This window comes from Stigmatopora nigra, chromosome 7 (genome assembly GCF_051989575.1).
Source record: "Stigmatopora nigra isolate UIUO_SnigA chromosome 7, RoL_Snig_1.1, whole genome shotgun sequence".
In the NCBI taxonomy this organism is placed as follows: Eukaryota; Metazoa; Chordata; class Actinopteri; order Syngnathiformes; family Syngnathidae; genus Stigmatopora; species Stigmatopora nigra.
Genome location: NC_135514.1, coordinates 15,277,251 through 15,290,862, shown reverse-complemented (window position 1 = coordinate 15,290,862; position 13,612 = coordinate 15,277,251). Strand labels below are relative to the sequence as shown.

The window sequence follows — 13,612 nt, the reverse complement described above, 5'->3', positions numbered from 1 at the left end:
AGCCCCTCCCAGCAGCCATTTTAAGTTAATGATATGACTTTAATTTAATATTTAATACTTAAACACTTTTAAGCACAAGTTGATCATCAGCATTTGCGGAAAAATATACTTTGTACAGTTTTAAGTTATCCGGAAAAATATACTTTAATAGTTCAATTCTAAAATCAAGCACGCGCCTTTATTTTGAAACCACGCTTCCACGTTAGCCTAGCGCTATCCCGCTAAAAACCGTCTATCTATACGCCCCCATCATCTCCAGCCCGTAGACGCCAAGTGTCTTCCGCCTTTTGCCAAGTGGCGGGCGGGCGGACACCCACCCACGCGGAGGGCGAGCGCGCCCGTGGCCAACCCGCTTATTTTCAGCTTGAGGCGCCGCGACGTGTTTGCGTTGCGTCGCTCCAGAAAAGCAGCTGTTATTTAGTCAACGCAGCAATTTCAAGGCAAAAATACAAACTCACGCCCGCGACCACCGTGACGGACGGATGCACGGACGCCAACCATAGAATTTGCGTCTCGGCTCGTGTGGTTTTTCCATGGGTGTTCCGCTTTCCTCCCACATCCCCAAAAACATGCATGCTAGGCTAATTGTATGGTAAAGTGCCTTTAGATGAGCGCGATTGGTCGTTTGTTTCCTGGTGGCCGCCGTAGATAGATGGGATAGGCTCCGGCACCCCCAGTTCAATATGATTGGGCCATTTTTTTCATAAATTGATTAAAAAACTGGATTAAAGGCCCTGAATATTCCATTTTTTATAGATCTAAAACAATGTTTATTTTAGCTTTTTTTTAAATATAATTTTAGATTTTACAATATGATTTTTGAACTAAAAACACCAAAAAAAATTATTAAAAAATTGGAATTATGGATTTAAAAAACTGGATTAAAAGGGTTGAATATTCCGTTTTTTATAGCTATAAAATAATGTTGATTTTAGCTTTTTTTAAATATATTTTTAGATTTTACAAAATTATTTTTGAACTAAAAACATAAAAAAATTGATTAAAAAATGACTAATATTGATTTAAAAAGGGGAAAATCAGGAAATATAATATACATCTATATCTATCATTTGAATTTGATCCTAAAACAGAAAGTCGGCATTTATTAATGACTTTCCCGGGCCGCGCAAAATGATGCGGCGGGCCACATTTGGCCCGCGGGCCTTCACTTGGACACCTGTGATTTAATGCTTATGAAAGGCGTCAAAGTCTGAGGAGAAAGTCATGGGAAAAGAAAAACACGGCGGGGGCCTCCACGCTTGGCCCCACCGACAAATAACCCGGAACGGGCGGCGTCCGTTCGTCCGGAGGATCGTTCCTCGGAGAGCGGTCGCCGGGAACGGATGAGTCTCCTCCGGGACGACTCGGACGATTCCCCGTGTTAAACCCCCAAAAGTCGATTGCGCAACATTCCGCGTCTTTGGCTTTAGTCCGCCCGGCAACCCACTTTTTTTTCCGCCCGGCAACCCACTTTTTTTTTTTTTTTTCATTTTGTTGACTTAACCATCATTTTTCAAGCGTGCAAAAATACACTGACTTTTCCACACACACACACACACATGTAAGTACGTCCTTAAAGTCACAGCCAATCAGCATGTTTAGCTAACGAAGAAAATGCACATTTGTCAAGAACACAGTCGGTTTTTATAGTTAGCGACAGCTGACCAAGAACCCCCGGCTTGAACTCTGAACCCCGCCTCTCCCCCCTTTGCCCCCCCTCGTCGGCTAATTGACACGTCTCCTTTGATAAAGTCTACGAATTCGGACGCTCCGTGAATGCATCTTTTCAGCCGCGGGATGTTTTGATAAGGAAGCGTCTCGGTGCATCGTTTAGGGGGGAAAAAAGTCCCTTTTCGGGCCTATTTTTTGTCATTTTGGGGATCAAACGCGGGTGGAGAAATTGGAACTAATAACATAATGTGCGGGCTTGTAGGGGGGGGGGGGGGTCGCAGGCACAAGATGGAGGATTGAGAAGATAAGTTTGGAGGGGGAGAAAGAACCCACCCGTACAAAGGCCTTCTTTATTTCTAACAAACGTTGGCTTCTGTGTGGTTATTATACCGCCGCCGGCTGGCCTCGGGGGGCACGCGTCCACGCCAAAACGTCGCTTCCATGCTTGGCGTAAAAATAAGTCGTGTAACCACTTTAATCTCGTCCTTTTATGACTTTTTTTTACCCCCTCGTGGGCTTATGGCGGAGTCCTAGTGTGATGTTGTAAACCATTTTGCGTCTAATATAGACTAATGTCTACATCAGACCATTTTAGATATATTTAGATTTTTTTTTTATTAAATGTCCTGAATATTCTGTTTTTATAGATCTAAAACAATGTTTATTTGAGCTTTTTTTCATATTTTTATATTTTACAAAATGATTTTTGAACTAAAAACACAGAAAAAAATGATTAAAAAATAACAATGAATGATTTAAAAGATAGAAAAATCAGGAATTTTAATATACATCTATATTAATTATTTTAATTTGATCCTAAAACAGAAAGTAGCACTCATTGACTTTCTCAGGCCGCACAAAATGATGCGGCGGGCCAAATTTGGCCCCCGGGCCGCCACTTTGACACCTGTGCCTTATATTATCAAAAGTCAAAGTCAACAAACTTTTCCTGCATCACATCACGTAAAAATAAGTCTTGTCATGACTTTAATTTTGTCATTTTATGACTTTTTCCACCTATCCTCCTCTTATTCCACTGTCCTAAAATGGCGCCTTAATCCTTTTTCATCAATACAAACCTTATGTCATCAAAAGTCAAAGTCAGCAAACCTCCCCATAAAAATAAATCGTATCACCACTTTAATCTCATCTAATCTCATGTTTCTCCCTGAGCATGACGCTTGTAATCCTCCAAAAATAAACAGGAAGTCCCCTAAAATAAACTTTTTGTCTACTTTTGACACTGATAAATGTCCAATCTTCAATGGCCATCTTTGAGTGCCATTGACGCCACTAGACGTCCAATCCAACTTGAGCAGGAGGTCCTTTCGATTGTAATGTTTACTTACGTGTTTTGACAAGCGACTTTATCTCCAGGGAGTGATTACACGCTGGAAAAAACACACAAGTGTGTGTATATGTGTGTACATTGTGGGCACTGCACACTGTAAAAAGTATTTGCAAAAATACACAGTGGCGAGCCTTCATTTCCACACGCCTGCGTTCCCGGCGTTACCGCACGCGTGCAAAAATGCGCGACGCCTCCATTTCCTGTCATCCTCCCGCACACACACCCACACACACTTTAGCTCGGACAAAAGGCCGACTAGGCCACGCCCACAGGAAGTCAACCGCGGCGTGTCACACGCATGCAAGTGTACAATTAGCTTAGCATACATGTTTTTAGCGTGAGAGTGGAAAGGGGAGTACCCAGAGAAAACCCACACAAACCTGGGAAGTACTTGCAAAGTCTATCTACCTGGTATCGAACCCATGACTACATAACTGCGAGCCCAATGCCTCAACCACTCACCTGCTTAAGATTTTATATTATAATTTGATTTTAGGCGATTTCATTAGTAGTCTGTGAGTTAAAAGTAGATATACTTAACATGTTTTTGAAAATCTATTCAAATACCGTATTTTCACGACTATAAGGCGCACCACATTATAAGGCGCACCCTCAATGAATGAGATTTTTTCCAAATATAAGGCGCACTGTATTATAAGGCGCACTGTCTATTTTGGAGGAAATTTAAGACTTTTAAGTGCGCCTTATAGTCGTGAAAATACGGGAGTACATTTTTACAATTTTAGACCAAATTTTAAAGACAAAAATCAGGGCAATCGTGGACTTTCCTGGGCCGCACAAAATGATGCAGCGGGCCAGAATTGGCCCCCGGGCCGCCACTTTGACACCAGTGCTCAAATTTTTTTTTAATGCAATTTTTCATGACACATTGCGCCAAATCGCAGTTTTTGAGAAGAAGGATCCCCATTTCTGATTGGATAACGGCATGATGGTGGTGGCTTCCTTCCTCTTTGCCTGTAGCCATGTTCTCATGGGCAGGTCACGTCTGGGTCAAACTTTATGGCTGCGCCACTTCCCCGTTTTAACCCCCGGCTTTCCTCGCCATCCAAACAAGCCGGCGTATCCTGCCGCTAAGGATTAGCCTTTGCCTTTTTTTTGTGGCACTTTTGGTGGGGACAAAAGATGAGTTTGCGCGCTTTGGGAAAGGCAAGGCGCAAAAAAAGCCGAGGCGTCCCGGGCCGACATTCCGGCGGTGGGCGGCGCCATTGGCCCAAGCGGCGCTCCCACCGGGACGTCCCCGCTTAATTGCCGTCTTTGATGTGGAAGGCCTGGCGGTGACGCTCCGACGGGGTCTTTTACAAAAGGGAAGAATGCGCTCTTAAAGTGGCGGTAGGCGCAAATTGTTTATTTGGCTGATTTTGCATTCATACGGAAGTAAATATTGACCATTTTTTTCTATTATTCCACAAGAAAAATGTCGGCAGGAGAAATTGTTTGTTGCCTTTTCCTAAGTCTATATTGCGTTTTTTTTATGTTTTAAAATAAATTAAGAAAATTTGGACTGTACGTTGGAGGAGTGGTTGGTGGGTAGGGCTCGCAGTTCTGGGGTCGAGGGTTCGATCCCAGGAAACAAAAATGTCAAAGATATCATGCGCGGTCCAGCGTTATTTAGTCTTCATGGCAAAAAGTTAATGAAAAATATTTGGACTGTACGTTGGAGGAGTGGTTACCATGTGAGGCTTACAGTTCTGAGGTCGAGGGTTTGAATCCCAGGATGGGTAAATGACAGAGTTTCCTTGTTGTGTTAACCTAAGTCTACGATGTGTTTTTATGTTAAAAAGTAAATATATTTGTTTGTAAGTATAGATGTATATTACATTTCCTGACTTAACCCTCCTTTTTAAGTCAGTAATTGTCGTTTTTTAATCAATTTTTTCCTGTTTCCAGTTCAAAAATAATTTTGTAAAATCTAAAAATATATTTAAAAAAAAAGCTAAAATAAACATTGTTTTAAATCTATAAAAAACTGAATATCAAGGGATTTAATCCAGTTCTTTTAATCCATTTATAAACAAAAAATGTAAATATTCTATCTAAAATGGTCCAACCCACTTGAAATCAAGTTGACGTTTTAGCGGCCCGCCAACCAACCCGAGTCTGACACCCTTGCGGTAAGCAAAAGACTCTTAATGTCAAGGTTTTGGGTTCGAGTCCCACACTGGGTGTGTGTTTTTTTAAATTCTTACCCCGGAGCAGCTGTTGTTGTCAGACAATTCTGTTCTTGTGATGTTAGCATTTGGAAGCAAGCCCGGCTAGCTCAGTTGGTAGAGCATGAGACTCTTAATCTCAGGGTCGTGGGTTCGAGCCCCACGTTGGGCGTCTCTGCCTTTTGGGCTGTCTTTTCAGGTTCTTGGATTTAATTCTTACCTTGGAGAAGTTGTTGTTGGTTGTCAAATCGGTTGTTGTGATGCTAGTAGTAGCATATTAGCCCGGCTAGCTCAGTCGGTAGAGCATGAGACTCTTAATCTCAGGGTTGTGGGTTCGAGCCCCACGTTGGGCGAAGTGTATTTATTCTGCGAGCGGTCACCCGATATGCGAAACCTCAAATTCTGATCAAGTCAATGTTGGCCCTCCATTTTGTCCGCCGCGGTTCTCACGTGCAAATAAAGTTAGCTAACGAACAAGCCTGACCACGTACGCTCGGTCCAAAGCAAACACGTTTTTTCTGGCGCGATCGCGGGAAGGAAGGAAGTGTCACGGCGAGTCGAACAGGAAATCATCTGTCTCAAACAGCGAGAAAACAGGCGCGCACGTGCGAGTCAACGGCGGCCAATGGCGGCGGCGAGCTATCAGATTTGTAATTGGCTCAATTCCCAAACGTTTTTGGCAAGATGTCCAAGCCATTTGGAGTGGGAGGGATGACAGCAAAAGAGCATTTAATAAGACAATATTTTGCTTGTATTAGTTTTGCGCACAGTAGGAAATTGAAATAATATTATTTATTTATTTAAATGTAATATCAGTAAATAATTAAATATTTATATATATAAGTATTTTGTGAAGAAAAATTAAAAACACTCATTTAAAAAAATATAATAGTATGAATAGTATAAATAACATAAGATCATTCTAAAGGGAACCATTTTTTAAAATTAAAACTTAATACATATTAGTTTTGTGATAAATAGAATTAATTTATTAAATATATACTTTAAGTTATTATAAACAATATTCAATAAATAATAAAATACTTAATAATAATATTTTTAAAAAATATATCCTTTTAAATGTAACCATTTTAAAACTAAAACTTAACACATTAAAATTATCATAAACAAATAAATTATCAATAAATAATAACATATTTAAATAGTATAAAGTGAGAAAAAAAATAAACATAATAAAATAAATAAATAAAAATTAAAACAAAACTTCAAACATATTACGATAATAATAATAAATTGATTGGCAAAAATAGACGGAAAATGGCACCAAAAAAATTACAAATAAATGTAACCTGTGTGGGTAATCGGACATTTGCGCGACTTTTGAGGATTTATTGCGCGTAGGACACGCTAGGCTAGCTAACATGTTACAGATGTGCGCCAAGGGCAGAGAGTGCCTTGGATTTATGGCGCGCGGGATAAAACACTTCCAACTTAGATAAATAAGTCATATACTCTAAACGCGTCTCGCCCACTCGCGCTCTCGGCGGGAAACACTGCCTTCTTTGTTCGCCCCTAGCTCGCTAACGCTAGCGCTAGCGAGCTGGGATGTCCCTTTGAAACAATACTCCCGCCGCTAGCTAGCATCTGTTTCACGCTAGAGGCATTTAGCCGCTCCGCTAGCTGTCTGAATTAGCTCGCAATACAAGTACTGAGATGATATTGGCACTTTTGATGAGTACTGAGAAATGTGGTTGCGTGGTTAGCATGTCTGACTTGCAGTACTTAGGTCGAGGGTTCAATTCCAGGTAGTCCACCCTGTGTGTAGTATGTGTGTACTTTGTGGTTTTACTGGGTTTCCTCCCACATCCCAAAAACATGCATGCTAGGCTAATTGTATGCTAATTTGTCTCTAGCTAGGTTGTTTTTCTCTGGCTTTAGTTAGCTGGGATGGCCTCCAGCACCCCCCACAACCTTTTTAGGGATAAGCGGTAGGGAGAATCAATTGAATAAAGGGTCACCCCCTACCCAAGACGGCCACCAGGCGTCCAATCTTTCTAATTTGCTCAATTATGCTTGAAAAGGCATGGTGGTTGTGTGGTTAGCGCGTTAGCCTCACAGTTTTGGGCTCTTGGGTTCAAATCCAAGTTAGGTCAAGTATGTGGAGTGAGCATGTTCTTCCTGGGGCTTGTGTGGGTTTTCTCTGGGTACTCCAGTTTCCTTCTATATTCCAAAAACATGCATGCTAGGCTAATTGTATGCTAACTTGTTCCTAGATTTGATTATGATTGGTTATTTATCTTCTTATGCTCTGTGATTGGCTGTCCACCAATTCAGGGTCTCCCTGCCCCTCACCCAAACTCAGCTAGGTAGGCTCCAGCACCCCCTGCAACCCTAGCGATGATAAAGCATTCCAGAAAATGAATTTAAAAAAAAACAATAGAATTAATAAAGAAGAGTTAAGTTAATATCTGTGCTAGCGCTACAACACTAGCCTTTTCACCAGGATTGGTCGCCAGCCGCCAAGCTTTGATTGAAGCCGTAAAAAGAGAAACGAGCCAAGCAGATTTCCGCCGCCATGAAGATTTACACCCTGAATGGAGGCCTTCTTTTCAGCCCCAAGTCAGCTTACATATTTCATGTCCTATGGGGGGCGGGGCCTCTAATCATCCCGGCGGATTTTGCGACCCATCATTAGCGCCGTTTTTCGAAGGGAGGGGGGGTCATTTCCCGTGGTGGCCGTCCGTCCGTCCGGCGTGGCTAACCGCGTTGCTAATTGGGAGATAAAGAAGGCATTCATCCGGCGTGGCGCGGCGTTTTTTTTTTTTTTTGTCTGCCGCAGCCTTTCGCTCTCCCATGACCGGTCGTACCTAGAGACCGCTCCGTCTCGGAACCCCCTCCGCGTTTCCGTGTTTGCGTCTTGTCTGCCCAGTCGGAGCGCGTCGCTAAAAGACGCCGCAGTGAAAACACGGCGGGGAAAAGAGCGTGGCGCTCGCTGGTGGCCGGCGCGTCTGGAAAAACACTTGGAATCAAAATGGCCGTTTTTTACAGGCGAAATGAATGATTTATCATTTTTTTTATTTTTGTTTCAATATTTCCGTTTTTATGTTTTTTAAGTCATTTTTTTTTATTTGCTGTGTTCCACTATTATTTTTAATACATTTCTTAGATTATTGAATATATTTCTTAGATTATTGAATATATTTCTTAGATTATTGAATATATTTCTTAGATTATTTTTCATGTATGGCCAATATATTTCCTAAATTGTATTTAATATTTTTTTATTAAAAAACTTTAACATATTTCTTTTTAAACCAAATCAAATTTCAAATAAAAAAATTAATACAGCCTAATTAATATTTTACTGTTTAAAAATACTTTCTAAATGCTTTTTAAATGTAAAACATATCTTTAAAGTCTAAAAGAAAACGTATAAAAATATAGAAAAATGTTGTATTAAATAAAATTCAAATAAACATTTTTCAAAATAAACAATAAATACATATTTAGATATTTTAATCCCAATTTTCTGTACTCCAATAATATTTCGCCAAATCTAAAACTTAATAAAAATAAATGAATAAAATGCCAACACATAAAACAGATTAGTTTTTATCTTATCTTATATTATCTTATCATTCAAAAACATCAAATCATTAAAAACAATGTCAATCAGCCGTTAATGGTGAGTCGTCCCTAAACGTGATACTTTTGAAATCATAACGTTATGCCACTTATGCATCAAAGACACATCTTTCAACACACACACACACACACATACATCATCGCCATGGTTACGCTCAGATAAACAGCGTCACAGTTCATAAAGATTCACTTCCGTTTGGTTTGTGTTTGACTCATAATACACACACAGGTGAAAGTGTGTGTCTTGTGTGTGTGTGTTGTGTTCATTGATTTATTGGATGGCGCGAGTGGAATGCGCCGTGGTGGCAGCGTGTCTTTGATGGATGGCCAGAATTTGGGAGTGTTAAGATGAATTGCGAAGGACTGAAATAACAACGGGTGGCGCTCTCGCGTCTTTTTCAACCGACGGCCATCCAAGCGGCGCCTTGGAATGTCGCTCCCGTTCTCAAAGACGCTTTTTGGCGGCTAGCGTGGACATGTTTTGCGCACTTTTTGCTACGTTATTGTATGGAAAAATGGGGGAATCTTGTTGTTTTGTTTGGATTGATGTCTAGGAGAAGTGGAAGTATGTTTCATTTTTAAATGCTGGTGCGAAGTGCCCGGCTAGCTCAGTCGGTAGAGCATGAGACTCTTAATCTCAGGGTCGTGGGTTCGAGCCCCACGTTGGGCGTGCTGCTTTTAGCTCAGTGAAATTTGAGGTCTGTTACCCGAAATGCTATGCTAACCTAAGACTGCTTTCATATGCCATTTAGCTCAATGATGTATTAAATTAGCCACTTGTGTTGCTAACCTAGTCTGCGATATGTAGGCCCGGCTAGCTCAGTCGGTAGAGCATGAGACTCTTAATCTCAGGGTCGTGGGTTCGAGCCCCACGTTGGGCGTGTTTGTTTTAGCTCAGTGAAATTTGAGGTCTGTTACCCGAAATGCTATGCTAACCGAAGACTGCTTTCATATGCCATTTAGCTCAATGATGAATTAAATTAGCCACTTCTGTTGCTAACCAAATTTTCTCTATGTAGGCCCGGCTAGCTCAGTCGGTAGAGCATGAGACTCTTAATCTCAGGGTCGTGGGTTCGAGCCCCACGTTGGGTGTGTGTCTTTTGGGCTGTTTTTTCAGGGTCTTGGATTAAATTGTTACCTTGGAAAAGTTGTTGTTGTTTGTAGATTCTGTTGTTGTGATGCTAGCTGGTGTATATGGGCCCGGCTAGCTCAGTCGGTAGAGCATGAGACTTTTAATCTCAGGGTCGTGGGTTCGAGCCCCACGTTGGGCGTGCTGATTTTAGCTCAGTGAAATTTGAGGTCTGTTACCCAAAATGCTATGCTAATCTAAGACTGCTTTCATATGCCATTTAGCTCAATGATATATTAAATTAGACACTCGTGTTGCTAACCAAATTTTTAATATGTAGGCCCGGCTAGCTCAGTCGGTAGAGCATGAGACTCTTAATCTCAGGGTCGTGGGTTCGAGCCCCACGTTGGGCGTGTTTCTTTTAGCTCAGTGATATTTGAGGTCTGTTACCCGATATGCTATGCTATCCTAGAACTGCTTTGGCACTACTTTTAGCTCAGTGGACTATTAAAAGTATTGAAAGTATTGCACAAGCCCGGCTAGCTCAGTCGGTAGAGCATGAGACTCTTAATCTCAGGGTCGTGGGTTCGAGCCCCACGTTGGGCGTAGATTTTTTTGAAATTGGGTCGTGTTCTTGGATCCATTTCTTGTAGAAATCAGTTGGGAAATGTGAGGTTGCCTGATTTGTCCCTCCCGTCTTCCCTTCCCTTGATTGACATTGACCCAGGTGTTTGTGATTGTCATCAACCCCAGCTTGTCCATGTTTTTGAGAGGATTGTTTGCTGTTTCTGTAAGTAATGTTTGCCTTTTTGTGCGTTTCCCAAGTTTAGTTTCTATTTTGTTAACTTTGTACCGCAGTTTTGAGTATTTGTGTGGTTATTTTCCCTTAAATGTAGCCTAATAAACCATAACAAATTATTATCTGATAGTAATTCCAACCTAAGGCTATTGATGACAGAAAACTGGTGTCAAAGTGGCAGCCCGGGGGCCAAATGTGGCCCGTCGCATCATTTTGTGCGGCCGGGAAAGTCAATGATGAGTGCTGACTTTCTGTTTTAGGATCAAATTACAATTATAGATGTATATTACATTTCTTTATTTTCCCCTTTTTAAATCAATAATTGTCGTTTTTTAATCCATTTTTCTCTGTTTTTAGTTCAAAAATAATAATTTTGTAAAATCTAAAAATATATATAAAAAAGCTAAATAATTTTTTTTTAGATCTATAAAAAACAGAATATTCCGGGATTTTAATCCAGTTCTTTTAATCCATTTATTTTTTTTAAAAATCTAAATATTATATCTAAAATTGTCCGGCCCACATGAAATTAAGTTGACGCCCTTGAGTAAATAAAAAAAAAAATTACTATATAAACAAAATAAATCTGTATTTTTAAGATATCTTTTGATTCAAATATCCCACCTAGCTTCTAGTTTAAACCCCTCCCCCACTAAAGCCCCGCCCCTCTCTCCTACCCAGCATCTTTTGACAAATCCATCGTTTTATCTCTTTGTGTCGCCAAGACAAAAAAAAAGCAAAAACAAAAAAAGATGGACAATTGTCGGCGTCTTTGCAAGATCCCCCGCCATCCCATCAAAGTTTTCCCGCACGTTCGTTCCGCTCGCTAGCCGGGCGCGCGGGTCTCGTCAAAATAAAGGCGTCCGCGTAGATCGCCCGATCAAATCTGGCCGTGGGAACTCGTCCCACTTGAAAAAGATTGGACGTCAACTGAAAAAAAATCAATTTTCATTGATTTTTTACTGAATTTTTTGGGTCCGTTCAAATAAGACGAATGGCGTCCTCTTACCCGGCGTGGACGCGTGTCTTTGACGGGCTTTTGTGGCGCGACAGGTGGCGTTTGTGGCTCAACGGGCTCGGCACGCCCAAGACAAAAAGTCCCAGTTAATCCCGCGGGGCAGAGCGGCGCTGCGACGGCTAGTCTGGGACGCCGCGGGCGGCTCGTTAGCGTACGCGGCAGCCGTCTCCGTCCGTGTCATTAAGTCAACGCTCGGGTTTCGGACGGAGACGTGCCGGGGGAAGGGGGGAGGAGGGGCTTTGATTGTTCTATTTTTAGCGCTTTGGGAAAATTGCGGGTGGTTGGAACATCACATTGAATTGAATTTAAGGCTTGTTTTTAGTCATTGTATAAATGTTTTGGGGCATTGATTATCAGTGATGGCACTATTTTTTGGTGTTGACAAACTTGGTGGTCATGGAAAATGGTGAGAAATTCTATTTACCATAATTATTGGAATTGAGTGAGGTAGTCAAATATCAAATTGACTGATAAAGCTTAATGGAATTGACAGAAATATGTGAGATTGAAATTGCCCAATCCCTAAAATTGACTGATAAAGATCACTTGAATTGATGGAAATGTCAATATTTGGAATTGAACAATCTCTAAAATTGACTGAAAAATTATCACTGGAATTGACGGACATTTCCATCTTTGGGAATGGACCAATCTCTAAAATTGACTGATAAACCTCACTGGAATTGACAGACATATGTGCCATTGAAGTTGACTGACATGGCCAACTATAAAAATCACTTGAATTGACTTGATTGAAATTGACCAAATTAGCCAAGTATAAAATTGACTGCTACCTCATTACAATTGAATCACTTCAATTGATGAAAAAGTCCAGCATTACAATCGACCAATCTCTAAAATTGACTGTTACCTGATTGGAATTGACAGAAATTTTAATCTTTGGAATTGACCAATCCCTAAAATTGATAAACATCACTGGAATTGATGGAATTTTGTACCATTGAAGTTGACTGACTACTATAAAATGTATTTATGAAGCTCACTGTAATTGACTTAAATTTTTGTGATTGAAATTGACCAAATCAGACATATATAAAATTGGCTGCTACCTCACTGGAATTGACGGAAATGTCAAGCATTGGAATCGACCAGTCCGTAAAATTGACTGAAATAGATCACTGGAATTGACAAACATTTCCATCTTTGGAATGGACTAAAATTTACTGATAAATCTCACTGGAATTGACGGAAATTTGCGCCATTGAACTTGACTGACATGTCCAACTACAAAATTGCATAATAGAGTAATTGATGGACATTTCTGTCTTGTGTTCTTTCAAATAAAGACACGACAGCTGAAAAAAGAATCTCCGAGGGTGCCGGGGCAGAGGACTCGACGCCCAGCGGCCCGAAGAAGAAAGAGTCGTCCAGAGACAAAGCCGTAAAGGAGGGGACCAAGTCCAAGGACGTCAAAGACGCCAAGAAAGACTCGTCTTCGTCCACCGGCAAAGAAGCCGGAGACAAAAAAGTCTCCAAGAAGACGTCGGCGGGGAAAGTCAAAGAGCGCAAGAAGGAAGTTGAAACGGGAGCTGGCGAGGCCTGAAAAGTGCAGACTCCAACCCACTGCGAGCCGCACACGCTCACCACTAGGGTACCCGTTCAACGTGACGTCTTTGCCATTTTTTTTTGTTTTTATTAATTTTTGACGGCGATAGACCTGTTCAAAAATATAGACTCGTTTTGATGGGACGTCTATCGCCGTCAATGGCGCCGAAAAAATTCGAGATGTCTTCTCAGGTGAGTATTTGGTCCCGAGATTTAGTTGCTTTGTGAGCAAATGGAACTAGATGACTTGCAAATATATCAAAAAAATAATAATAAAAAAAAACAAAGGCCAGAATCCGCATTTTCACTCTTCTTCTTTTGACTGTTTTCGCTTTTTTTATGGCCGATTTTAAAACACTATTTT

At 41.0% G+C, this 13,612-nt stretch overlaps 1 protein-coding gene and 8 non-coding genes across 12 annotated transcripts in view; all 9 read left to right on the top strand.

Annotated features, from left to right (window-relative positions):
- The window catches only part of bbs9 (Bardet-Biedl syndrome 9), a 58,181-nt gene extending 44,638 nt beyond the window's left edge, over nt 1–13,543 (top strand). For all 4 annotated transcript variants that reach the window (XM_077720769.1, XM_077720767.1, XM_077720768.1 and 1 more), the window contains one exon: nt 12,990–13,543. In XM_077720769.1, coding sequence (XP_077576895.1) covers nt 12,990–13,246 — 257 coding nt within the window. In that variant the 3' untranslated portion in view covers nt 13,247–13,543. The remainder of the gene's footprint in view (nt 1–12,989) is intronic.
- On the top strand, nt 5,290–5,362 carry trnak-cuu (transfer RNA lysine (anticodon CUU)). Its single transcript has one exon. It is a non-coding gene; the product is annotated as a tRNA-Lys (tRNA).
- Nucleotides 5,471–5,543, top strand: trnak-cuu (transfer RNA lysine (anticodon CUU)). Its single transcript has one exon. It is a non-coding gene; the product is annotated as a tRNA-Lys (tRNA).
- trnak-cuu (transfer RNA lysine (anticodon CUU)) lies at nt 9,394–9,466 on the top strand. Its single transcript has one exon. It is a non-coding gene; the product is annotated as a tRNA-Lys (tRNA).
- Nucleotides 9,605–9,677, top strand: trnak-cuu (transfer RNA lysine (anticodon CUU)). Its single transcript has one exon. It is a non-coding gene; the product is annotated as a tRNA-Lys (tRNA).
- On the top strand, nt 9,816–9,888 carry trnak-cuu (transfer RNA lysine (anticodon CUU)). The gene has a single exon. It is a non-coding gene; the product is annotated as a tRNA-Lys (tRNA).
- trnak-uuu (transfer RNA lysine (anticodon UUU)) lies at nt 9,995–10,067 on the top strand. The gene has a single exon. It is a non-coding gene; the product is annotated as a tRNA-Lys (tRNA).
- Nucleotides 10,206–10,278, top strand: trnak-cuu (transfer RNA lysine (anticodon CUU)). Its single transcript has one exon. It is a non-coding gene; the product is annotated as a tRNA-Lys (tRNA).
- trnak-cuu (transfer RNA lysine (anticodon CUU)) lies at nt 10,399–10,471 on the top strand. Its single transcript has one exon. It is a non-coding gene; the product is annotated as a tRNA-Lys (tRNA).
- Nucleotides 13,544–13,612: the final 69 nt, after the last annotated feature.